Source organism: Pungitius pungitius, chromosome 5 (assembly GCF_949316345.1).
Source record: "Pungitius pungitius chromosome 5, fPunPun2.1, whole genome shotgun sequence".
NCBI lineage: Eukaryota > Metazoa > Chordata > Actinopteri > Perciformes > Gasterosteidae > Pungitius > Pungitius pungitius.
This window is the reverse complement of record NC_084904.1, coordinates 5,066,377-5,090,506: the sequence shown is the minus strand read 5'-3', so window position 1 is coordinate 5,090,506 and position 24,130 is coordinate 5,066,377. Positions and strand designations below refer to the sequence as shown.

At 46.8% G+C, this 24,130-nt stretch overlaps 3 protein-coding genes across 7 annotated transcripts; all 3 read right to left on the bottom strand.

The window, feature by feature from the left end:
- Positions 1 to 261: 261 nt before the first annotated feature.
- abcb9 (ATP-binding cassette, sub-family B (MDR/TAP), member 9) lies at positions 262 to 6,698 on the bottom strand. Of its 2 annotated transcripts, none has more exons than XM_037482003.2 (13): positions 6,483 to 6,698; positions 5,907 to 5,962; positions 5,070 to 5,773; positions 4,483 to 4,597; positions 4,149 to 4,279; positions 3,810 to 4,015; positions 3,519 to 3,716; positions 3,311 to 3,439; positions 3,024 to 3,212; positions 2,109 to 2,282; positions 1,831 to 1,990; positions 1,117 to 1,253; positions 262 to 1,023 (listed from the first exon to the last, which is right to left on the bottom strand). In XM_037482003.2, the coding sequence occupies exons 3-13, from the start codon at positions 5,770 to 5,772 to the stop codon at positions 685 to 687; spliced, it is 2,481 nt and encodes an 826-aa protein (XP_037337900.2). In that variant the 5' UTR covers position 5,773; positions 5,907 to 5,962; positions 6,483 to 6,698; the 3' UTR covers positions 262 to 684. The 2 variants fall into 2 exon arrangements, with proteins under 2 accessions (XP_037337900.2, XP_037337902.2); XM_037482005.2 differs by having other exon boundaries at positions 6,492 to 6,698.
- A 621-nt stretch (positions 6,699 to 7,319) lies between these two features.
- imp4 (IMP U3 small nucleolar ribonucleoprotein 4) lies at positions 7,320 to 11,194 on the bottom strand. The gene is made up of 9 exons (XM_037482011.2): positions 11,043 to 11,194; positions 10,202 to 10,310; positions 10,018 to 10,101; positions 9,818 to 9,927; positions 9,019 to 9,151; positions 8,457 to 8,611; positions 8,259 to 8,353; positions 8,098 to 8,171; positions 7,320 to 7,660 (listed from the first exon to the last, which is right to left on the bottom strand). Exons 1-9 carry the CDS (start codon positions 11,043 to 11,045, stop codon positions 7,548 to 7,550), a joined length of 876 nt encoding a protein of 291 aa, XP_037337908.2. The 5' UTR covers positions 11,046 to 11,194; the 3' UTR covers positions 7,320 to 7,547.
- Positions 11,195 to 11,676: 482 nt separating this feature from the next.
- Positions 11,677 to 23,977, bottom strand: LOC119224739 (rab-like protein 6). 4 transcript variants are annotated; one of them, XM_037482007.2, is made up of 18 exons: positions 23,834 to 23,977; positions 21,866 to 22,262; positions 21,639 to 21,773; positions 21,531 to 21,545; positions 21,266 to 21,313; positions 20,993 to 21,022; positions 19,823 to 19,875; positions 19,589 to 19,677; positions 18,589 to 18,729; positions 17,754 to 17,859; positions 17,527 to 17,630; positions 16,951 to 17,333; positions 16,605 to 16,749; positions 16,127 to 16,330; positions 15,192 to 15,453; positions 14,853 to 15,039; positions 14,145 to 14,203; positions 11,677 to 14,068 (listed from the first exon to the last, which is right to left on the bottom strand). In XM_037482007.2, exons 2-18 carry the CDS (start codon positions 21,993 to 21,995, stop codon positions 13,883 to 13,885), a joined length of 2,277 nt encoding a protein of 758 aa, XP_037337904.2. In that variant the 5' UTR covers positions 21,996 to 22,262; positions 23,834 to 23,977; the 3' UTR covers positions 11,677 to 13,882. The 4 variants fall into 4 exon arrangements, with proteins under 4 accessions (XP_037337904.2, XP_037337906.2, XP_037337905.2 ...); XM_037482009.2 differs by lacking the exon at positions 20,993 to 21,022; XM_037482008.2 differs by lacking the exon at positions 21,531 to 21,545.
- Between the last annotated feature and the right edge of the window lie 153 nt (positions 23,978 to 24,130).

The following is a 24,130-nucleotide window of genomic DNA, read 5'->3' as shown; positions in this document are numbered from 1 at the left end:
AAAAAAAAATCAACCCTCAAAATGAAAGCAACGTTTCCGCTTCCAAGTTTACGTTACATCGGCCGATATCTGAATGAGGAAAGGATTTACGAGGGGACGTTAAATGCAGCATTTATATATTTTTTAACATGGATGTTTCCATAACTGCTACCATTGAGTTGATTTACATATAGCTTTTAATTAGTAATGTATACAATCTACTTAATACTAAAGTCACTGAATCATCCCTGGGACGAACAATCCTATATGTATTGAATGGAATTCAACAAAGGCACCGTTTATTCATTACAGCACTCACTTGTTGGATTAACAATTAAGTAATTAAACGTTCTTTAAAAAAGTGGTAAAACCAAGCATTTCCACACGTGCCACTGTACAATTCTTGTCAGAGCGAGTCAAATCCGGAGGAAGACTTAAATAAAACAATAATTCATCAGTCTACATTGTAGATGTTTTAAAACAAACAACCTTGTACATACACAAACATATTACACATTAAGTTAATGATTAGGGACATTCATACACCTCGAGTTGCAAACCCTGTGATATCTACTCATACATTCAAATATATTTTCCCTTTTTATGTATTTTTTAGGCATTCCGTTGTGTAAATTCGGCTCGAGGGACCTGCAGCACACATAAATCCCAGTGTCCACAGCATTCTATGCAGCCCTCGCGGACATCTCAGTAGCGCACATTGCACTCCGGCTCGCTGATGCTGCCGCTGCTGCTGCTGCCGCCGCTGCTGCTTTGTCTTCCCCGCTGCCGTCCGCCGCCTGGCTTTGGGCTGCCTCCCTCGACCGGGTTGAGGTCCTCGGCCCCCGTCTCGATGCCCAGCACCTGCCTCTGCACCAGCTTGCAGTACAGCCCCCCGCCGGCCATCAGCTGAGCGTGAGACCCCTGCTCTGCCACGCGGCCCTTGTCGATCACCACGATGTTGTCCGCCCTCTCCACCGTGGTGAGCCGGTGTGCGATCACCAACACCGTCTGCTCCTGCATGATGTCGTTCAGCGCCGTCTGAACCTACGAGCCAAAAGGGACGCCGGCGGTTAGAAGATCTCCCCCCGTGGTCGCCCCTCCAAGCTCTTAGTTCACCAGCGCTGCCTTTTAACTCACCGCGTGTTCGCTCTCCGCATCCAGGGCGCTGGTCGCCTCGTCCAGGATGAGAACTCGAGGGTTGCGGATGAGAGCTCTGGCGATGGCCACGCGCTGTTTCTGCCCCCCGGACAACTGGGTGCCTTTCTCTCCAACACCTGGCGAGCGATATCTCAGCTGCATGACCTCATCTTCATGAAGCACTTAAATATGCTCTTAAATACTGGGACGTTTTTGGAGACGTTACCGGGCACAAGATCCCGACGAGCCCAAAAGCGGAGGAGGCCCTCGGTAGTTTAAGACATTTAGTTCTAATCACAACTGTTAAATAGTATTTGACTTGGTTAAATATTGCCAGCAGTGTGCAAAATTCAGAGCCTAATTGATGCTTGAGACCCCCGAAAGCCTCCACAGCAACAGGGGTCTTTGGGAAAAATGTGCACTTGCCACCATAGTTGGTTACTAGCAGCAACCTGTCAGTCACTGTAAGCCTGGGGATTGGGACCCTACACTAAGAGAAAGTAATATCTAATACACTTTACACACGCGTTGGCGTGGAGGGTTTGACTGCCTGTACAAAAGGGCTGCAGTGGATGTCTTTCTTTCTGAGACAAAAATGTCTTCTTGGACGGACTAATTAAAAATGCAGATGGTTCTGGTAAGAAATCCTAGCGTCTCCGTGCACACACCTTCAGAGCAGAAGAGCCTCTTTCTAATACTAAAGAGAACGACTACCTGTCTCGTAGCCCGCAGGCAGCGCCGTGATGAAATCGTGAGCATTAGCCTTGGAGGCCGCCTGCTGCACGGCCTCCGAGGTGGCGTCGGTCAGGCCGTACGTGATGTTCTCCTCCACCGTCCGGGCAAACAGCACCGGCTCCTGGCCCACGAGCCCGATCTGCAGCGACACACACACACACAGACGGGCAAAAGATTTTTGTGTAAAAGGCCTTTTAAAAATAGCCCCCGATTGGTTAGGTGCCAATAGGCTGAGTGGTAATGAGAGACAGACAGACCTTGGAGTGGAGGTAGTCGTGGCGGTAGGCCTGGACAGGCGTCCCGTCCAGCAGCACCTGGCCTTTCTGGGGGAGGTAGAAGTTCTCCAGCAGACTCACGCAGGAGCTCTTCCCGCTGCCTGAAGGTCCCACGAGGGCGGTGACCTCCCCGGGCCGCATGGTGAATGACAAGCCCTGCAGGAGACATCCATGCAGGGAGAAAAGTGCATAAGCGAAAAAAAACGAAGAAAAGGGGCCTGCAGTGCTCGGTTTAAGGTCTTAGGATATTTTTGTGTTTATCGATTGTGGACATTGGTTGCATATAGTGACTTTATTATCCTCAAATATGAATATTATCACATTTTTGGACATGGTAGAAAACCTTGTGTAGTAGCTTTAGGGCAAACTAAACCGGAACATAATCGAAATCCGACTCAATTCTCTGCTACTACCGATTGGTCGAGATTGTCTGAGTGGGAGTTGTCTAGTTTTGTCTGCTCCAGCTTGTCTGTATTCTCCACAAGCGCAAAAAAAGTCTCTACTTCCCGATCACCTACCTATGCCGAACAATCCTAATTTGTTCTATTACGTTTAGCCATCCATCGTTACCACAGGTTGATATGGTTCCTTGAAATGTCTGTAACATACTTTGGTCAAATTAACACAAGGATCATTTAAAACAGCAGCCTTTTTACTCTGTCTAAAACAGAGCGACCTGTTTTGATTACCTGTGCCTTAAAATGCCAATGAACCAGCCCCTCCCCCTTCTCTGCAGCCAACCACATTGGGGTGGACTGCACCTTTATTGCTTATTTTCAAATAAATGCCTCGCTACTTTTGGGCAAACCCAGTATGAAACCCTGGTATCACGTAACACTGATCCGGGTGATTGGGCCGAACTGAAGAGATCTACATTTTACCCCAACCCGGACGCACCTTGAGAATATCGATGTCGGGGCGCGTCGGGTAGGCAAACGTGACGTCCTTGAACTCCACCACGCCGGCGCACGTGCCCGGAGCCTCCGTACCCTCGGCCGGTTGTTTGGGCTTCCTGTCCAGGTACTCAAAGACTTTCTCGGCGGCCCCAACTCCCTGCATGAGGCCCGTGTAGACCGACGAGATGCTCTGTGGGAGGGAGACGCACCAGTGCCTTCCGTGAAGGAGACTCGTGGCTTTGATACAAAGGACGAAAGGAGATGGATAAAAAAAGACGGATGACATACCTCCAGACATTCGCCCATTTCGAGCATGTATATAAAAAAAGAGATCAAGGCCCCGCCGCTCATCTGACCGGTTACTACAAGGTGGCCGCCGTAGTAGAGGATAGCGACCTCTAAGGCGAGCTCAGAGATCTGAAAGAATGAAAAACACAAGTATGGCACCAATAACAGTTTTGTACAGATTTTTCGTATTTCTACGTCTTTGCCGTACCGAACTGGACCACACGTAGCCGGCGTAGGCCAGGGCTTGCTTTTTGTTGAGCTGGAACATATCCAGGAGCTTGCCGTAGTAGGACTCAGCCTCCCCATCCTCATTGGCGAAGCTTCGCACCGTCCTCATGGCCGAAATGGTCTCCTCCGCCACTTTGTTGGCCTCGGCAAGGACTGTTTGCACCTTTTTTGTCAATTTCTGAAGCGAAATCAAAAAAAAATTAAGAATGAAGACAAAAAAATACCACTTTGAGTTTGACTTCCTTTTCCGGACGTCAGAAATCTTTCACACCTTGTAGTAGTCGCCGTAAAATTTGGAGACGAAGCCGATGAAGGGGAAGCCCATGAGGGCCACCATGGTGAGCTTCCAGGAAATCCCCAGCATGAAGATGGAGAAGCCGGCGCCCTTGATGACGCTCCGCAGGAAGATGTTGATGTTCACCGAGATGAGGTCACTCACCTGGGTGGTGTCAGCCGACAGGCGCGAGATGATGTCGCCTGCGGGGCGACGCGGGCAGGTAACAGCATTAGAAGGGAGGCCTCTGTGTTGGAGAAGCCCCGCCCCCCCCCCCCCCCCCCCCTCAAAGTGCTGATCCGGCGGATGGATGGATGTATGGTGGTCCTACGTCACCTGTGTGGTTTTCATCAAAGAAAGCAATTTCCTGCCTCATCAGGGTTCTGAAAAGATGGTCCCTGAGTCGGAGGTTCAATTTGGCGAACGTCAGGGTGAAGACTCCTCCGCGTACCCCCATAGCGAGAGAACTGAAGAGAGGGGGAAGCGGGTCGTGAGGCATTGCGGTCCAATGTATTTAGTGTGCGTCGCCACGCTTTTATGTAATGCCATCAGACAGATGCATCTTAAACTTTGATAATTGAAAATGTTGTTCTCGTTTTGTGTGTGTGTGTGTGTGTGTTACTTGCGCGATATGAGCATTTCATTTCTGGAACAATCTTTGGGTACTCACCTGGCCAAGGCCAGCACTGAGAGCATGATCACAGGTTTAGCGAAGTACTCCATGCTCTTGTGAACCACGATGCCGTCTATCGCCGCCCCGTAGTAGTACGGTATGAAGGCCTCACCTGCAGGTTAACGATATTTATGGTACAAACAGGGCTCATCAATAACCACGACGCTTCTTAACACCTGGAACCACCGTAACCTCGGATGTTTGATCAAAGTCAGGCTGTAACAAGAAGTCACTTAATCAATAATCAATTAATCGGAGGCTCATTTTTTTGTGTTTTCATGTGACAAAGAACAAATCTTCTAAGAAGGTAAAAAGTCGCCTCGAGCTTCAGATCATCCCTTACCGATCGTCGATGAAGATCACACGACCAACTAAAAAGAATCACAACGTGCTCTTGTGGGGATTCTCTTTGAGGCCAAAGGGACATTTCTTTGACATTGACGTTTAGCCAGCGAGGCGCCGAGTGTTGTGTAATCTGTACGGAGTAACGCAGTAATTACCTGAGCTATGGCACATGGGGGTGTTGCAACCCTGAGTAACAGACAGGGAAAGCCCTTTGATTTGATTACGGCAAGGACACTCACACACGGCAGAGATGAGGAGGAAGAGGACGGCGACGGACAGCAGCCCGCCATCCTTCCTGCAGTAGGTCAGCAGACGTCCCAGTGTCGCCCCGGAGCCAGACTTCTCCTTCCGCTCCTTCTTCTCCTCCTCCTCCTGTTTTCTCTTCCTCCTCTCAGAGCCCACCTCCTGCTCCTCCTCCTCAACAACTGCCCCCAACAGCCGCTCAGTGTCCTTCCAGCTCTCTTCTCCTCCTCTGCTGATGCTGCTGCTGCCGCCGCCACTCAGGGCGGGACTCGCGTGGCACTCCTTCCCCAGGAGTCTCCAGAGCGGCACGACAGCCAGAGAGGAGGCGCAAGTCCAGCATGTCAGACTCAGGGTCCAGGGCCGGCGGGTCAGGGGCCCCAGCTCCGTCAGCATCAGCAGCTTGGCCAGGGCGTAGGTGATGGAGAGCAGGGAGGTAAAGGCGACGAGGGTGGAGGAGCTGGTGACCCTGCGTGGGCCGTCCCGTCGGTTCCACGAGACTCCCACGGAGGCCCCCAGCAGGAGGGAGGCTCTGACCAGCACGGCCCCCCAGAGGTCCAGCGCCGACTGGAGGATGTTGAAGGACAGGACGTCCTGCTGGAATACGGCCAAGTGTGATCCGCGCGCGTACAGGACGGTGGTGACAATCACGTCCAGCAGGCAGAACGACACCACGCAGCTCACAGAGACTCTGACGTCCATGCTGAGGACCAGGACACAGTCACACGCAAAGGAAATGACGAAAAACAACTTCAAGTGGACACTCGATGATAAATATTACAATGATCACATGCGATCATCGTGTAACAATCACATGAAACACATGAAAAACTTACTTTTATTTTGAAGGGTACACCTGCGGTCTTCTCTGGCTCGTTAACAGGAGGTAGTCCTAAAGTAACGAGTTATATGTTAGGTGTCACTACGCTGTCAATGATTGTCAAACAAACGTCACTAGCAAACGGGGAGTTGTGTTCCGCCGCGTTACCAACGCGCCCATGTTCTTAAATCCCTTAAAATCCTTCTGCCAGATCCACACCAAGATTAAATCCCTCTGGTCCATTCACTCGAATAAATACACAACAACGCGAAAGTGTGGTTTCGTTAAGAGACGCCATCCACGTTAAAAACTGCGTCAAGTCACGTTAGAGAGAGGGACCCGACGGGGAGGAGTGGAGCTGTGGATGCCGGCATCAAAGATCGTCTCTGCTTGGCGTTAGTGTGTAACGCCAAGCAGAGACGATCTTTGAGTGCGCACAGAGTTCAGTCATAAAAACGGGGGGAAGCGCGCTTGCACTCACAAGATGAGCCTGTGATGGGTTCTGACAGCTGCCATAAATGCACCGACGGACTCTGAATGGGGTTAACTGCGCGTAAAATGAGGCGAAGTGATACATCCGGTTTTAATTTACCTCTCTGACCTCACTTGTTGGGGAAGTGAACGCGTGTAGCTCCTCCCACCGGTCCTGCGAGGGACCGTTCGAGAGCACAAATTGTAGCTTCGTCTCAATCCTTATGAGGACCCGGCCTTCACCACTTCACCTGCTCTGCGTCCTCCCAACGACCGCATGGGCGCAGGTAAGCGGCGCCTTCAGTGGGACGGTCCGTCCTACGGGGGGGACTTCCTGTTTGCGTCACTAGAAATGTTAAATCAAGCGAGTCGATTGCAGCAAACGTCCCAGGGGATTTTATGCAAAACACATTCAGATACTATATATAGAGGGACCCGACGGAGGAGGAGTGTATACACACAAACACACATGGGAATATATAACGTTACATTTTACAATTGATTGTATTTGAGTTGTTGCTAAACGGTTGGAACCCAACGTGTCAGAGTCGCCAGTGCAGAGTAACGTCATGTTAACGGTATGTTTTACCCCCCTCTGTCGCCTACTCCAAGAACTGCTTCAACCCCACAAAGGGGGTCCATCTGCAGATCTGAACTGCAACTCTTCTGATACATTTTAAATGATTAGGAAGGAGGAGTACTGCGAGGTAGGTGATCCAGTATGTTGCAGTGTGGCCAGTCTCCAGGGTTCAAGAGGAACCTGCTGTTGTCTGATGAGATAATTGGGGTAAAATAAAGAGCTGACAGTTGTGAAGTGTGCATTTTCTGTTTCATGAGCTAATTGTGCAGTGTTGGAAGTGTTACATAATAATGTTTGCTTGTGAATTTATTAGAGCCCCGTGATTTGTTTTCTCTTTTTGCACATTTGGATAGACATGAACACTACAGAGTCAACATAGACCATTGGGCACACATTTTATTCAAAAACAAGTTATATTACACTCAGAAGTGTGCATTAGACATAAGTTTGTCATGAAGGATTTGATGCAGTTTGACTTTTTTAAACAAATTATAGTTCTATTATATTTGGTTGGCAAATAATAAAAACCAAGGACATCTTAAAGCGGACATAAACTCCACATGTCAAGTTATATCTATGAAAAAAGCTTCTCTTCTTCATTAGCGCCTACTGCACACTGAGGAACCTCCTCTTCTTGGCTGTGTTTGTGAACGCGTGGTGACGCCACTCCACGTCCGCCGTGCTCTCATTCTCCAGGGTGCCCAGCTTGATCATATACACTAAGGAGAAACACACAAGTTAATATTCTACACATGGCCCGAGAAAATGGTGCAGAAACAAGAAGTCTGACAATCAAAAGGCCTGAAATGACCCTTTCCTTCCGAGAGGGTTCAACAAACCCAGGATGTGGTTTAGTTATTCGCTGCTTAGCAACTAATGATACCACTAATTCATCTCTGAATAGAGCTTTACATTCGTTGCTGAACTGTATTCTCTAACAAGTTCGCTTTGCTCTCTCCGCAGTGACGATGAGGAAAAACTCTTTGGGGAGGATAAACAACGGGAAAACATAGTAGTTCCCCCCCCTTTATTTATAAATCACCCTCGTCATACATAAACTGAACTGAAGCCAAGTTGCACCAAACTTCTGTCAGGCCCCCTTTGAGCATAAAGGGAAATTGTAAGACCCCCCCCCAACCAACTTTTTCCTACTTACGCTTCATCTCAAACCTGGGCCCCACTTCCGTCATCTCAATGTTCTTGTGGTCGGTTTTCTTGTAGGTGTGATGCCTGTGAATGAAAAAAAAGAAAGAAGATCACATCACTGGTCACCTCAAAGTCTTGACATTTGTACAGAGGAAGTCATTTCACACTGACCTGAACGAGATGAAGTCCTCCTGGTTGGCAAATGTGATGACGCGCCTACTGTCCTCCTTTGGCACTGGAAAAAGATACTTGAGGATATTGGAAACCTGCGTGCGCACAGAGATCAAGAAGTTGCACACCAAAACAAAAACAAAACATTTTTTAAAAAGGCGCCGCAGAATATCAACGACACGTGAACCAATCACCCACCCTGGTGCCGAGGCGCGAGGAGAAGTTGTGGAAGATGAGGTGGGGGAAGGCCTCCGACATGGTGCCTATGTCGGGCACATCGTGCCTCATCACCACGTTGTACAGCGTGAAATAAGCTGTGGGCCCGAACGGCAAGTGGCACACCACCAGGCCGTCTGAAAATACGCAGCCGCGGGAAATGAATGATTACAACGATTTCCTGTTATGTGGATAAACAGTCCGCACTACAATAAAGAACTTTATTAATAATATAATTTACATATGTACTTAAAAAACACTTCAGTGTGTAACTACGAAGAGAAAAAAAGATGAATGCAATTTGTTTCTGGTTTGTTTGAATATAAAAATGTACGAGTCTCGACTTTGAGACGCAACTCAACAATCTAAAAACAATAACGACTTTGTTCTTATCAGCATTCACAACTCTGGAACCCGCTCAGAGCGCTAGCATCAGCTGGCTTATTACGTACGTACGACCACCGCTTTACGACCGGAGCGCACAGCCAGGGGGAGATACGAGATAATAAAACCCCAGAAAGGACTGGGGTAGAGCGAGGCGTACCTGGCCGTCCTCGGGTCTCGTGCACGATGACGAGGTCCGTCACGTTGTTGGCTTTGCACGCCCTCACCAGGCCTTTGATCTCGTGGTTCCCTCTGTTCATGCGCTGCGCTCCAGGAAACATCAGCTTCAGCTCCTGTGACCCACATCAGCCTTTCATGAGCAGCAGGACCTCTCCAGGTCGAGTACATTTTAGTTTTATGCTAAACTCATCGAGACTGTGATTGTTTTATTCCTCCGAGGATGAGAGAAATGAAGACAAGGTCGTGAGGGAGTGAGTTTCAAATGGTCATTTTGTGGTTTAATTATTCCTTTCGTGATTGTAAGCCGCTTTAAACCTGACGTGTGAATGAAGGACTGTGTGTGCTGTCATGGAGTCTGGGCCTTCCCCCAATGCATGCTGGGGTTTAGTCCATCTAAGGCCTCCACTCGGGAGAAAATTATTTTATCATTGACTATATCATTTTGCAGCATTATCAACAGACTATAAATTAATAAATTGAACAAATCTGAAGCGAATTCTGCAGGTCTGCCATTTACAGATAAAGTTACTTATAAGTAAAAAAAGGCTGAATTGAACCACTAAATGAAATATATCGTAATATTAAACACTTTATCCTCCATAATCACATGCTTGCCTTTAGGATGTTCAGAAACATGCCAGCAACTAATTGGTACCGTTTAACTTGGTCAAAGTCTGTATTTTCTCCATCGGTTTAAAACATTAGAACTATTCTAAAAATGCAGACCCATTGAATAACGTGTTGCTGTCCTAAATGCGTCGCTGAGACGCTGGTCTGACCTTGGAGAACATTCGGAGTCTGGAGCTGGGGTCTCTGGATGTGGTGACCATGACTTTAGGATCTTCAACTCCCGCCCACTTGTACTCATCATCCATGTGGGAGCTGACACCTGCGCAGACAAGAGCCAACACATCCACAAGAGTCAAAAACAGGGCCATCAGAGAGGACGCCGTTCCCAATAAGAAATAACCCCACCGACCTTCGGCCCCCTCATCGTCGTACTCCAGCAGCTTCTGCAGCTCAAGGGCATCTTTGCGAACTTCGGTTGGAAGGAGGCGATTTTCTGCAGAGAGCGGAGAGGAAGGAGAAACGGTTTGCGTTAACCCCGGGATCACTTTACGCCTCGGATCAGCCGGCAAAAAGCCAGCAGCACGCCGTCCCACCTTCAAGGGCGCCCTTCAGCTTCTGCTTCTTGTCCTCGATGGTCCGGAGCCGGTCTTCCTGGGCCTTCCTGTACAGGTACTCTCGTCTCAGTCTCACCTCCCGACGAAGCTGCAACATCAACGTCACGCCATGTCAACTCACGCCCGATCCCTGGACTCACGGCTCGGTCCCGTTGTCAAATGATTGAGTGTTTGAGTCGTTTCTGGCAGAAATGTATGTCTGCAATAAGATGCTGACTGTGGCCCAGGGAATGACTCAGAAGTCAAAAAGGAGGATAACAAAGTGAAAGCACGGAAACCTAAAAACAAAGAAAGGTAAACAAAGAGTACGGCACATGGGGATTGGGCAACAGGCTCCTAACACGCTGATGTTCTCCGAGGGAAATGGGAGCTGGGCTATCAGATATCTCGAGATTTTAAATGATATTAAACCGTGAGAGAGGTGAAACCCATCTAACATCAGCTTCACCATGACACCGTGGTTAAATGTTACAAACACCGTAGAGGAAAAGGATTTTAAAACATGCTCAACGACATCATTTCCTAAATAATAAGAGAGCACTTTTCAGGCTGACATTTATTTTGTGCTTCTCGGTGAATTGGACTTAAAATGACACATGAAAGTGAAGCAGTGAAACACTTGTGAGTCGTGTTTTATGAAGTATACTCATAATAGCTCATGTAACGCAGTTCTGTGTGGACCACAACTGGGATGTTTTCAATGAATGACGAGGTCACGCGCACATTGATTACCTGTAACATTCCATCAATACATCGTTAAGCGACACGTGACACATTTCCTACAGCGCTAATATACATTTTCAGTCATTTTTAAACTTACCATGATGTTACTGTGATCAGGAGCTTGCTAGCAGGCGACAACTACTCACATGGAAGTAGGAGAACGTGCGTATAAGAACGTCGTTCATTGGCCAACTGAAGGAGCCAATAATATCACGCGATACTGACTTCTTCTTCTTTTATAATTACCTCCTCGTGGACTTCTGCGCTCACTACCGCTGCCAACTACTCCTGAGTGTGGACTAAAGATCTACCCTCGCTCCTCTGACAACAAAACAAAGGGAAGCAAAAATTTTAAAAAAAGAAGGTATTAGAAGTTTCCTGAATGTGCCATTAAGATATTTTATTTAGCACAATAACTATGATTCCTCTCCAATGGGTCGGCCATGGCGCACGGAGTAGGGAAGTACGCCACGAGCCGCAGGGTTGGCGGTTCGAGCCCCGGATGCTCCACGTCCCATGTCAGATGCAGAGAATAATTTCACAATTTTCAAAAACAGATACTTACTTTCTTCTTATTCAAAACTTCTGTTGAGTTTTGTATTTAATAAGATGAACTGGAATATTTATTTGGCTCATAATGAAGTCAGTTCACTGTGAGCTGCAATCACAACTCCTAATTTCAGCGACACAAGTGCACAGAACATTTTTTTTTTCTTAAGACACAACAAATGATCCTTGTGAAGAAATATGTTTGCATTTATTGGATAAACCAAACACAGTGTAAAGATGGAACATGGAATGGAGTGAAAAGCAAATGAAGGGTTTTATTCCAGAATGCCCTTCATCCATTTAGAAAAACAAGATACCTGTAAATAAATCTCCATCGTTAGTATTGGTGACAGCAGAAGGTCTCACCCACCTGCTAGATCTCCCTCGATTTAATCATCTCGTAGCATTTCAGGGACATCGTTTGGAACAAAGCTCTTCAGATATATGAATGTTATCTATAAATACTTTGTACATTCTTTTCTTGCAATACATTTAAGTCTCATGCCTTGGTTGAAACTGCGCTTTCAGCATTTTTCCTCAATCACATGACAAAAGAAAAAGAGAGAAAGCGCACACAGTATTTAGGATCAATGCTGCATAGTTTCAACTTTGAATATCAAACACAATATCTCTGTAAACCACTCATGAATGGGGCATGGAGAACATAGGAAATGTCTAAAAATAGTTATTTTTCCCTTGGATGCAACAATGCTTCAGTGGTTTTGAAAAACAAAAAGAAAAGTGCTGACTCAAGGAAGATACTAACGGTCTGTACTATACTGCGTGTCTTAGAAAGCAGTGGAAGCGAACCAGCAGGCCGTCCGTGGAAGACTTAAACCGCTGTGATCCGTGGGAAGTTGCGAGCGTTTACGGCACAAACTCACGCTAAACGAGTCCCCGAACTCAAAAAACAGACGCAATAAATAAACACAAGGATACATCGAAAGGGGACATCTCGCAGGGAAATACTCACAACGATCCGTAAGCCGCCCTTAGCAGGACGATGTGTCTGAGGTCTGACCACAATCAAAAAGGGGAAAAAAAAAGAAACAAAACAAGACAAACGGTTTAACTGATTCACTGCAATCTGCTAATGGGGCTTCAGAGACGTGGAGAAGGCCAGTGGACACTTGACAGTAAGAACACTTAAACAATGGTTTACAAACCTCCCTTAAGGCAGATGCAGGAAACATTATGACAATGTGTGTGTGTGTGTGTGGGGGAGAGTTTCGTTTGTTGATCTATGACGAGTAGCGCGTGAATTCGGGGCCACGATGATCACATGATCCGCTCATCATACAACGCATGGACTCAATGGGAGGAGGGGCTGATGCCTTGTGACGGGTTGCACACACACACACGAAGCCGGCTCACTAACAGTTTTGTGGAAACTTGTCCTTCCGGGATCAGATGACACAATGTTTATTCCTGTAGCATCATACGTTGTCTCGGACTCATCGTTGATCCCCCCCTGAGGAGTTTGTCTTCCACTTTGAAATTCTACAACATCTGGATCCCGATGACTCACCCTCTCAAAAAATCTGTCCCGCACTGTCTACATCTGCTGGGACGGACGGAGCCCGACCTTTCACAATAAAAGCTCTAGACATATACTCTGTGTGACCGTTTTTCTCTAATTCCCTCTGTCCATTTCATTCAAAAGAAACAATATAAATATCTTACAGTAAATGACTTTATACTGGGCTCTGGGGTTTGTAGGATTCTCGTAGTTTGTATTTGCCAACTGGGATATTTGCAGGTAATTCTTCTAATTCTGGTTTAGTCATTCTGTGTGTGTGTGTGTGTGTGTGTGTGTGTGTGTGTGTGTGTGTGTGTGTGTGTGTGTGAAGGCGGACGGAGGCCCAAGCACAGCAAAACATTTTTCTCAAATGAACCCGACTCAGAGTAAACGTACCCCGACAGCGAGCGAAATGAGTTGGTCAAACCGACAGAATCAGTATTTCACCATTTAGAAACATGACATCCAATCTGCAATTGCGAGACGGCTTTATGCAGGGAAGCAAGAAAAGACAAACACGATGGGAGTCTCTGAAGAGTAAGCATGCTCTCAGACAGTACACCAAACAGAGCGACTCAGACCCAAACAGGGATTCTATTTACAGGCCCGGCTCTTATAGAGCCAAAGACGACAGGTCGGGCCAATCTGTGGCCACGGCAGCCGTGGGGAAATGTTGAATTTGTCTACGGGTTGGAAGTGGGCGCAGTAGTGCAGATGTGGGGGGAGGGGGTAATTTAGAAGTAACGTTCAGGTACCAGAGTCCTGGGGGATGTTACCTGGGTGTGGTTCGTGCCCTGTGCGTATTGCGTGTGGCTTGGAGATGCTTTATGCCCTGACAAGTCCAGGAGACAGGAGTATTTTCTTTTCTTTTAAAGTTCTTCATAATCCCCGTCATCCCTCTTGACGGTCGCTGCTCCTCCGCCCAGAAAGTCCTCCAGCTCGTCCACCTCCGTCTTCTTGGTGCGGGACTTCTTCTTCTTTTTCTCGTCTCCTGCTGCCGGTTCGTCTTTTTCCTTTTTTTTGTGTTTGTGTTTCTTCTTGTTCTTTTCGTCTTCCTGAAAATGGACGAACAAACAAGTTATTGGGGGAACATCGCTGCCTTGGTGTGCAATGTAACGACAAGAACTTTACCTCTTTGGGTTTCTTCTTCTTTTTCTTCTTGTCTTTGGAGGAGTGTTTGCTTTCCTTGTCTGAAAGTGGAACAGATCCACCGGTTAGACATTTCGTTCCAGACTCATGTCCGGCCTTTAGGCTTTTGCCATATTGTCCGGTGTAACCAAGTTACAAGTAAAAGCGGACGCTGAATGAGACATTTAAAAAAAGGTAATCGTAACTTTACAACTATGAGACCAGCCGGCAACCTGTCAAGGTAACTACGGCCCTAAAACATTCTCTGCTTCATGCTGCTAAATGAGACCATCAATTACGAAATGAACCTCATCCTGTATTAAAGAAGACATGAAACTAGAGTGAGACCATAAACTCATGTTTACAATGTTTATGAAGAAGTGAAAAGTAGAGGGGTTTTCTCAGACTACAATAGAGCCTGTTAAGCCCCACCCCTGCTGCTACTTCATCAAGCTGTCAGTCACCATCAGCTCACACTGTCGCCAACAAAATGCATTTGAAGGGTATATTCATCATGTCATGGAACAACTGAAGGTAAAACAATAACTTAACTTAAAAAAATAAGTTAAAAACAACCACAAATCGTAACTATTCATCTACAGTTTAAAATGCATTTGTAGTTGTTATGTTGATGGAATGAAGACGAGGACAGTGAGCGCTGAAGATCCTCTTCATAGAAGGCTCAAAGTGGACAGGTAGCGGGGGACTTGCCTTCCTGCTCCTCGCTGCTGTCCTTGGCGGTGGGAGCCTCTTCCTGGAGGCCGAGGCCAAACAGGTCGGCGTCGTCCTTGTGTTTGAAGGAGATCACGGTGGGCTTCAGGGGCTCCAGCGCCGTGGCCAACTGAGTGTCGTCGTCGGAGATGTCGGACAGAAGCTCGTCTCGGACTGGAAATATGTCCTGGGGAGAAACGGGGGGGGAGAATAACAAAATCACGCGAGGAAACGTTGCGATTCGTCCAAAAAGCGACCATAGAGAGAACTGTATTTCACTGAGTGACCCGACTGGAATCCCACCCCGACGCTGTAAAGTCTCGACCTCCCTTCCTTCACCTTCACTACTTTCGGCGTGTCCGACGCTTCGGACTCAAAGTCGGGGTCGTCCATGACGTACGAGAGCATCTGCTGGGCCGCGGGGGCCTCGGGGTCCGTATCAGAGTCCTCGGCCCTCAGCGGGCTTCCCTTCTTTTTGTCCTGGCCTAGTGGGGGCTGCTCGGCCGCCGGGGTTAGAGTGAGAGAGACGAGGGCGGCGCTTTGGCCTCGGAGCTCCGGAGGTTTGGATGCCACCTTCGATTTCTTGATGTGGCTCATGGGCCTGAAAATGAGACGCAACATTTGCATTTCATTCAATATGCACCGCTGCACCGTTTTCTCTCTCGTAAATCCTCTACCTTCTGCGACGCCTCTGGGCTCTTTGGCTGGAGTGCCATTTACAGCGCTACCTATTGATGGTATACTCAGAAGAGGACAGTGTATCCCCTACCGTTATATTAGGGGGCGTCCATCACCAAACTTCATTTGGTTTAATTTCATTTTCTATAAAGGCCAAATCAGAAGCCATTTAAGTTTAAAGTTTCTACAAAACCGTGGTTCTCAACCTTTTCAGTCACGTGGAGAGAGGGTGCCGCCTGACTACTGCTGGGTGGTTTGTTATCTTGATTTCTTTTTTTTTTTTTTAAGATATCAGGTCCGGTCGAGGTGTCCCCGGAAATGCCATCATGTGAATGTAGTGGATGGGTTCTGGACGATGCCATAACTGACCTCAGGTCATTAATTAGAGAACAACTTCAGTATCAATGCTGATTCCTTATCAAACGAAAAAATGCAAAACCGCTGCTATTCCTTCATTTCCTGCCCAGGTATCCAAGCATTCATTTACATAAGATGTTGCTCGATAATATCAACGCCCTCGTTGCTCTACGACGACCCGCAATAACCTCAAATCAATAACGCACATGTCTCACATGTCACTGTGAGAAAGGACTCACGGTTTCAGCTCAGGTTCGCTGTCCAGCTCTTGGCTCTTCGTGACAGCGGGGGCCGTCGGTACCCCCTCGTCCTCGTCACTGGTCAGAGTGACGTCTTTGCTGGGGGGCAGGGTCTTCGGCCTGGGGAGGCAAGGCTCTGTGTCATCGATGTCCAGCTCGTCCTGGAAACCGGACACCATAGGGTTGCCTCTGTCCTCGCCGTCACTGGGATAGAAAAACACGACTACTCACTGGAAAAATCACAACCGTGGTGCAACCAGTGAATTAAGAGGAGCGTCTATTCTTCTTAGTCTGTGTGTGAGGATTATATGAGCAACATAAAAGTGTTAAATATTCAGGTGAAAAATTAAGGCAAACCTCAAGAATAAAAACCCATGTCAAGGCCAATTCTTTAATTTAAAAAAGAGCACACTAAGATTGCCCAAAACAAATGAAGAAGCCAACTTCAAATGACCCTAAACCTTGGTGGGCGTCTCACCTGTCGCTGTCCACAGCTGCTGCCGGCTGAGCCACCTTCCTGGAGGGCAAGCTGTCCTCCAGGAAGCTCCTGTCCAGCCTCTCATCTGGCACAAAATCGTCCACACTGTGAACCTTAGCGGGACCCCTCGGAGCGGGCGGCTCGTCTGAGGGAACACAAGGAGCCCAATAACCGTCAAATCGATGTATTATCACATTCCAACACCAGCCAGTCTCGTGACATTTGGAAACACAGACTTGAAGGTGAGAGCTTAAACAAAGTGTGCACGTATCTACAGAGGAGACAGTGTGTGTGTGTGTGTGTGTGTGTGTGTGTGGACCTGCGGTCATCTCTAGAGAAGACTCACCTGACGCAGAAGCAGGAGCCTCAGCAGCAGGAGGTGCACCAAACCAGCGGGACATGAAGCCTCGTTTCTGGGGGGCGGACCCCCCCGAGGCCTGAAGGTGTTCGGGCGACTGGGCCGGCGGCTTCGACTCAACGGCGGGGGAGCTCGCCGCGCTGGCGGGCGTCGCCGGGGGCGGGGGTGGAGGGGAGGGGGCGGACACGGAGGGCGACTGAGGGAGCGCTTGGGAGGGGGCTGGCGGCTGAGGGGTGCCGGGGCTGGAGCTGCCCGTGGAGGCCCCGCTGGGGGGGACAATGGGCGACTGGGAGCCCGAGTCAGGACTCTGACCGTTAGCCGGGCCGGGAGAGCCGAAGCCCTTACTGCGAGACTCCAAGTTCTCCAGGAATCTGCAAGAATCATCATTATGAGCATTATATACCATATTCTGTGTACAACATGACGCGAAGACCAGTGCACAAAAGTGAGTGAACAGAGTAATGTTATTATGGCACTAAGGTCCTGAAAGATAGGTATACACTTTCTTGTGTTATACAAAAAGAAAAAAACAACACAAAAAAGATGAAACAAAGCCGTAAGTACATCTCATAGTTCTGATCTTCAGTCTCCTGCTGGACACCCAGCTCCTCCAGGGTGGCATCCATGTCCAGCTGATTTGTCTCCAGCTGCCTCAGGAGGGTCTCTCGCTGCGCACGCACGCACAGAATATAACATTGCAGATTAACTAAGAAAAATGTACGATAATAATGACTTGTAATGACAATAATGATCAGATGATAATAAGTAATGACATGTACATATAAATGTACCTGTAGCTGCAGGAAGGGGATGTTGAAAAACCTGTGCAGATATTTTAGACCAAAGCCGTTCCTCATTGAGGCCTCGGCGTAGTGGATGTAAGACGCTCCCATCGGTCTGTAAAACACAACAACTACTTTAACAATCATTTCCTGCACAGACAGCAGAACGAATATCAAAAACTAAATCCAACATATTATGCCATTGTTAAGATGGGGAAGGTAGTGAGTTAGTAAGCTTTGCTCTTCAAACACACCCAGCACTCATTAGGAGTCATGTTTGTATCCGCTGAGAATTCTGTGTGAGATTCATCATCGTGAGAACTCTCTTCAGATGAGTCACACACAGATTAAATCTGTTATTACAAAAATGTTTCCATTCCGAATACAGGAGCATTTCATGAGGAGTTCAGACTGTCACTGTTTTAATACTGTATGTTAATTGAGGAATACTCGTTTGAGGACATTTCCACTTGACATTAAGCAATAATGTAATAAATGGGATTTGTATCATTATGACAACGATATGATTATTCCACAGGAAACACATTAACTACAACAATAAAGCACATAAATATTTTATATCTTGGCCTGTTGGTCAACTACTGTATATTGGTTACTGAATAAAGAACATATTGAATAAATATACCCATATTTGAGTATTAGGTAACATGCTGGCTTGTTTAACTCTCCTTTGCAAGACACAAGACTTCTTTTAATCAGAGAGGTGCTGCTATACGTCTCACAAACCAGCAGATGTCAATGTTCTGAAGCTTTATCCCTTTTTTAGATAGATAGCCTCAAAGCGTCCTGGCAGGCTTCCTTTAGCCCGGCCCTGACCTCTGACCTGTTCAGTCCTGCGATCAGGTCCCTGATGTCGTCGGGGAGGATGACGCGGTGCTCGCCCATGTCCCTGTGGTTGCCCAGCACGCACACAGGCACGTGGGTGGGCACTTTGGGCAGCTCCCTCAGGATGTAGTTAAAAGTCCTGCGATTGAAAAAACACACATGCATCCGTTGGTGGTAAGGCTGTCAACAAATATTCTATATTCAAATATATATTTGTAAATGTCCTTGAGTGGCGACTGAACATCTGAAAATGTCTGTGCACCAACGATCCCCATCCAACACAACAATAAGAAAATGTGGGCTCCCTCGTGTGGCTCAAATGAGCACTGCATATTTAAATGTTGAATATATATGTTATGCATATATTAAATAAAAGGAGGAAGAAATATTCCAAGTGTGCGTTGGTAACAAAAGTCCAAGTAGGCATAATAGTTTTTGGAAAGAATGGACCTCTCTGGCACAAAGATATACCATTGTTGGAAGTACACACAACCCTTGTCGGTTTTGGTGTTTTCGTAGCATTTGTTAAAATGAAGTTCCTGCTGTTATTACAATGAAAGCAACACGTCAGTACACCGTGGCCACAATACACCAAACATTTAAACACCCACTGGTGCATAATGTCCCTCATGGCTGGATATGATAGTATCTGAAAAAACTAATATAATCATTTATTCCCTGAGATGTCATGGACTAAAATAGCTGTTTGGAAATGTCTTTGAAGGTTTTGCCTCTGAAGCTGAACATAATCTACTAGTGGAAGCGCTCATCTGAAACCTGATCTGCTCATGCATATTGTAGCATTAGAGCTCACTGACGACACGGTGCAGGGACACAGACTCAAACAACTCACACCGCAAGGCATTCACTCATCTTCTTTTAGACAATAAAGTGTCCCAAAGACAAAAGTCCAAAGTCCAAGACCAATTTCTGTCACAGATGTAGTGATAATTTAAGTACTGATGTTCTTCCATCTTTGTTGGGACGGACCCACTTACCACTGCTTGGTGATGTCAAACATCATGATGATTCCATTACAGTTCTTGTACACATCCAAGAACTCTGCATCCAGGGCCACCTCGTCCGACTACAACACAGACATCACACTGATGCATGAATCACATGATACGGGGAGGAAATGTGACGCTTCTTATGATCCTCTTACTCCTTCACTGTCCCACATACTACAAAGGAGCCTCTTTCCACACACATGTCTGCCACGTGATAATCACCTCTTGAGGCTCATTCTCCAGTTTCAAATTCTCTCCACGCCTTTTGCCTTTGCCTGAGAAAGAAAAAAAAGAGAGGTCACAAGTTAAGTAAAAAAAAAAAGAAACCGAATGTAGAGCTCAGCTAGCTGCTTGGTGATGGATTACGGCGAGGTACAGAAGCAGAGCAGCACAGCCGCTTTTCTGACGGGAAAGCATCTCGCAGCCGTACATTAACGGGCAGTATCCTCTTAAACACACACATTCCTGGTATTAGCACATCTTTCACACCCATGAGCAGGTTAGGACCGAGGTCATCTGACCTGTGGTCAAACCCTCGTTTGTCAATTCAAACTAAGCGAGTCACTGCCAGTTATTCCCAGTGTTGACGATTCAGATGGGACCTGGGTCAGAACCCTTGCATGCTGGAAAATAGATAGATTGTGCAAACATGCTTTAAAAACTGATGCGCTTACAGCTGGCTGTGCTGGGTTAGCGAGAGCAGTGTGTCCGGATCGTAGCACCTCTAGCTCCAGCCTCTTATCCAAGTTGTTTTTGTTGCTCAACCTTTCACTTCTAATGTGGTTTAAAACATTCCTGCGATATTGTTCTTGTATATCTCTGCCATCACATCTACTATTGTTGCATGTCATGTGACCACAACAAAAGTTACAGCTGGAACATCTGTGTACAGATTGTGGGGAGAAGTTGATGAGTTTAGAGCGAGACTACTCTGCCGTTTATGATCTGCTCGCCGTGACGGAAATCCATTCTTCTTGGTTTTAATTGCGTTTAGTTCAGGCAGCGAGGCATTCTACAAAATTACCTAAACTTCATCATCATTCTAGCATGTGGGTTTTGGTTGCATAGTAATGGCAACAACGGCGCCTACGGTGCGCCCTCCAATTTGCAGCCAGTGACATCATTTGTCCCGCCCACAGGCATCAGCAACACGGGGGTGTGCAGTTCACAATAAAGTCCACCCCGATCCGACCTAACTCTCAACCTCGGTGTGAAAGGGTAACGCATCACAGCTCAAAGTTGCACACAGCAAAAGAAAAAGTCAGCCAAACTCAGAAGTAGCCACACAGCAAACCGTGGGAATATTGCCATTCAGATAAGAGTGTGAAGAGGCGGAGTGAGGCCCAAAACACACAAGCCAGTTCAATCTCTACACACTACATTGGCGCTCACCTACACCTTCTGGAAGAGGATATTTTTGGCCTGAGATGAGTACGAGAGAGGTGCAAAACAAAACAAGAAAAAAGAGAAGAAAAAAAAAGACATCATTAACACGGAGGACAAAAACACACACAAAGCAGAAAGTGACGTGTCCTTTTGGAGTGATGAAATACTGTGGCACGTTGAGAGCAGTGGAGAGAAACAAAAGGGGCGGGACCTCTTAGGACGAGGTGAGCCCCTGTGGAAAGTCTGGTTCTTTGAATGGGCGCATGTGTCATCACTCACCTTTGTCCACCACGTCCCACACCTCTACCTTGACCACATCATCGGTAGCTGAGGGGAAACAAAAGGACAGTTTGCATTATTCACGCTCTCGGCCCACTGATAGAGATATTCTCAACATGCAGGACCTTAAGCGACTCAAAGACAGAGCCAACGGCTGCAGACACTAGCCGAAGTGGGAAAAAGGTTTGCTTGGTACGTAGGCACTAACATGAATACAGGACAGCTACTCTAAGCTGGGTTAGCTGAGGCTAAGACGACATTTTACCTTGATATGGCGCCACTGAAACAGAACAGCAGATGTCAAATATTGACCGAGGAAGAAACAGCGGCGATGAAATGCGGTTCAGAGCTGGCATGAGATGCGGCGACTTACTTTTGTAGTTCCAGTGGATACTCGTGGCTTGGATCTCTTGAGTGGGCAGGTACTCCTCCACAAACTTCTTGCCTTGTAGTCGATGCCATAAAGTACTTTTGCCGGTGTTTCTGTCCCCCCGGATGACTATTTTCACTTAATATGGAGAAACAATGGTTCAGAAAAGCAGTTGATTGTCTTCACTTAAAGGCTAACAGCCCACTCGCCTGATTGCCAGCATCACTTACTGTTATACTGGACTCCTTTGGCGAAGCGTCTCTGCAAACTTTGGTTCATGGACTGCAGGCCAGCCGGAATGTTCTTGTCCCTGAGCTGCCCCGGCTCCGACCCCACCAGCTTCTTGAGTGCTGAGAACATCGTTGACTGTGCGTTGTGTGTCGCGGGTTTGTGCGGCAGCGTCTTCACCTGGCGGTGTCGTCGCACAACAACTGGAGAGGGGGGGGGGGGTGCAACAGCGTGTCGTGGAAGATGAGGAGGTTAAGGGTCCATGCCGCGAAGCACGTACAAAGCCTAAATCGACTCAACAGCGTCCCTGAATTGAGCAGAAGTTCTCTTGGATATGACTGGATATTCTCGGGCGCCAGTCAGAGGTGGAGGTAATGACTAGGTTTTTTGGAGCATCATCTGTGGAAAAATCAACAACAGAGGAATATACCTGTTACGGTTGGAAGAAACGAAAGTTATACAGAAACAGATCCATCGCTACAGATGAGATTCTGGTAATTGCCGTTGACAAATGCCAAGAAATATTGACATTGATGGTTTCAGTAAGACGTGGCTCAACACTTTATTTTCCCCCAAAGTGATTGGCAGGCCTGTCAAAATATTTTTAGTCAGCTAAAATTTTGAGGAACAAAAACACAATGCAAAATGTAGGTCAGCGTAATCATGGACATGTGACAGAGAGCACCATTAGGACCAGATGTGACATTTCACCAGCTTGTGCCTCTCATGGTTTGAGAACCCATTTGAATTAAAAAGCTGGGCATCAATTTTTTCTGTAACAATTATTCTAAATAACTAATGCCACTGTGATTGCTGGAAATCCCAGAAGGGTTGTTTGTCCTACTGTTCTCTATTCTGAAGGTTTTTCCAGAAAACTTAAACAACAAACACTCTTCAAACCATCTGGATGAAACGAAAATCCGTCTACGTTATCTCTCAGCTCGACATCTTTATGACTGGCTTCCGGTGGGTTACAGAATACATTTTCAAAGTGCTGGCGCATACTGTAAATCACAGAGTGGTCAAGAAATAAAACAGCACTGCATTGTGTAGCTGTTATGCTACTGGATACTTGTAAAACTAATATGTTTCTTTACACATGGCTATTGGTCATATTCAATGTCCTCTGCACTTATCTTTCAAAAGACTTATCTTTCTATCTTTTCTATCTATTTTGCTTAAAATACTTACAACTGTATTTTAATCCCCTTTCATCTGTGTGTTTTATTTACATAAACCCTTGCTTCCTAATCCCCCCAAAAAGTGCCTGGCCTAAAAATACACGTGTAGTCATTTTTTTAAATGAAAAAAAAAAAAGAGTAAGATTCGTCTCGCTGGATGTGTCATTGTATTAGAATCAAAACGATAGACACTTAATGGATTATGAGAGAACTATTGGTGCTAAATAAAGGCCTCGTAGCTGCTTCGTGTCCTTATTAAATCGTAATGGGCACGAGCTGTCACAGGAGCTGTTAACGTTACATTATTCACCATTTGACCGGCCTGGGGATTTGTGACCTCGCTGTAGTGGGCGACTTTGTTCAGTTTAATGACAGAGAGAACAGCTCATATTTTAAGTCGAGAGGTGCGTGTGCGCGCACACACACACACACAGACACACACACACAGACTCCTGGGGGTGATTTTTCTGTTAACGTTATCCACCCCACGTTAGCATTAGCTGTCCAGGCTGTTTAGCGCTCCTGGCAGTGTTATTTATTGAAGTTTTGATGCAATTATGCCGAAAAAAAATAAAAGCCAAATACTGTAAAGGGATGTGAATGGTCAAACACGGATGAAGCGGACAGGTGCGTAACCTCCGCCGGCTGAGAGGGAACGTGAAGCCGCGGCTCTGTGCTAGCTAGCTCTCCAGACGATATTAGCTAGTTTAGCTTCCCATTCGTTCATTGGCATTAAACCACTGCGAGGCGGGTTTTCGCTCTCATGTAGTACGAGCTACAAATACTTACGGTCATTTAATAATGTAAGATAGTGCAGTCCCCGCATCTTTTTCTCTAAACATCTGTCAGTCCTCCATCCCAGCAGAGATATAGCGACATTCCTTTGCAAAAGACAGCAGCCACATACACACAGTGTCAAGCGCGAGACACGAAAGCACACTTTCCGTTTTAGCTTTCAAAATAAGTCACACCTAAACACGTTCAATAAATGTTTTCCGTTGTTGTTGGTAGTACAGATTCGTTATCAGGGAATGATACATTAAAAAAGTAACGGGGAAAAGGAAATGGCAGCATCTATAATTCCAT

Bases quoted from the DNA above. Each gene is read 5' to 3' on its own strand.
- LOC119224739 (XM_037482007.2), bottom strand. From the start codon at position 21,995: ATGTTCTCAGCACTCAAGAAGCTGGTGGGGTCGGAGCCGGGGCAGCTC. The intron at 16,750-16,950 runs GTGAGTCTTCTC...GTGTTCCCTCAG, and splicing joins GGCTCCTGCTTCTGCGTCAG to ACGAGCCGCCCGCTCCGAGG. The intron at 15,040-15,191 runs GTGAAGGAAGGG...GTTTCTCCCCAG, and splicing joins ACACGCCGAAAGTAGTGAAG to GACATATTTCCAGTCCGAGA.
- abcb9 (XM_037482003.2), bottom strand. From the start codon at position 5,772: ATGGACGTCAGAGTCTCTGTGAGCTGCGTGGTGTCGTTCTGCCTGCTG. The intron at 3,440-3,518 runs GTACGGCAAAGA...TCATTCTTTCAG, and splicing joins GCTACGTGTGGTCCAGTTCG to ATCTCTGAGCTCGCCTTAGA. The intron at 3,213-3,310 runs GTATGTCATCCG...TCCCTCCCACAG, and splicing joins AAATGGGCGAATGTCTGGAG to AGCATCTCGTCGGTCTACAC.
- imp4 (XM_037482011.2), bottom strand. The intron at 8,612-9,018 runs GTACGCCTCGCT...GCGTATTTTCAG, and splicing joins CGAGACCCGAGGACGGCCAG to ACGGCCTGGTGGTGTGCCAC. The intron at 8,172-8,258 runs GTCAGTGTGAAA...TTTCATTCACAG, and splicing joins GAGGACTTCATCTCGTTCAG to GCATCACACCTACAAGAAAA.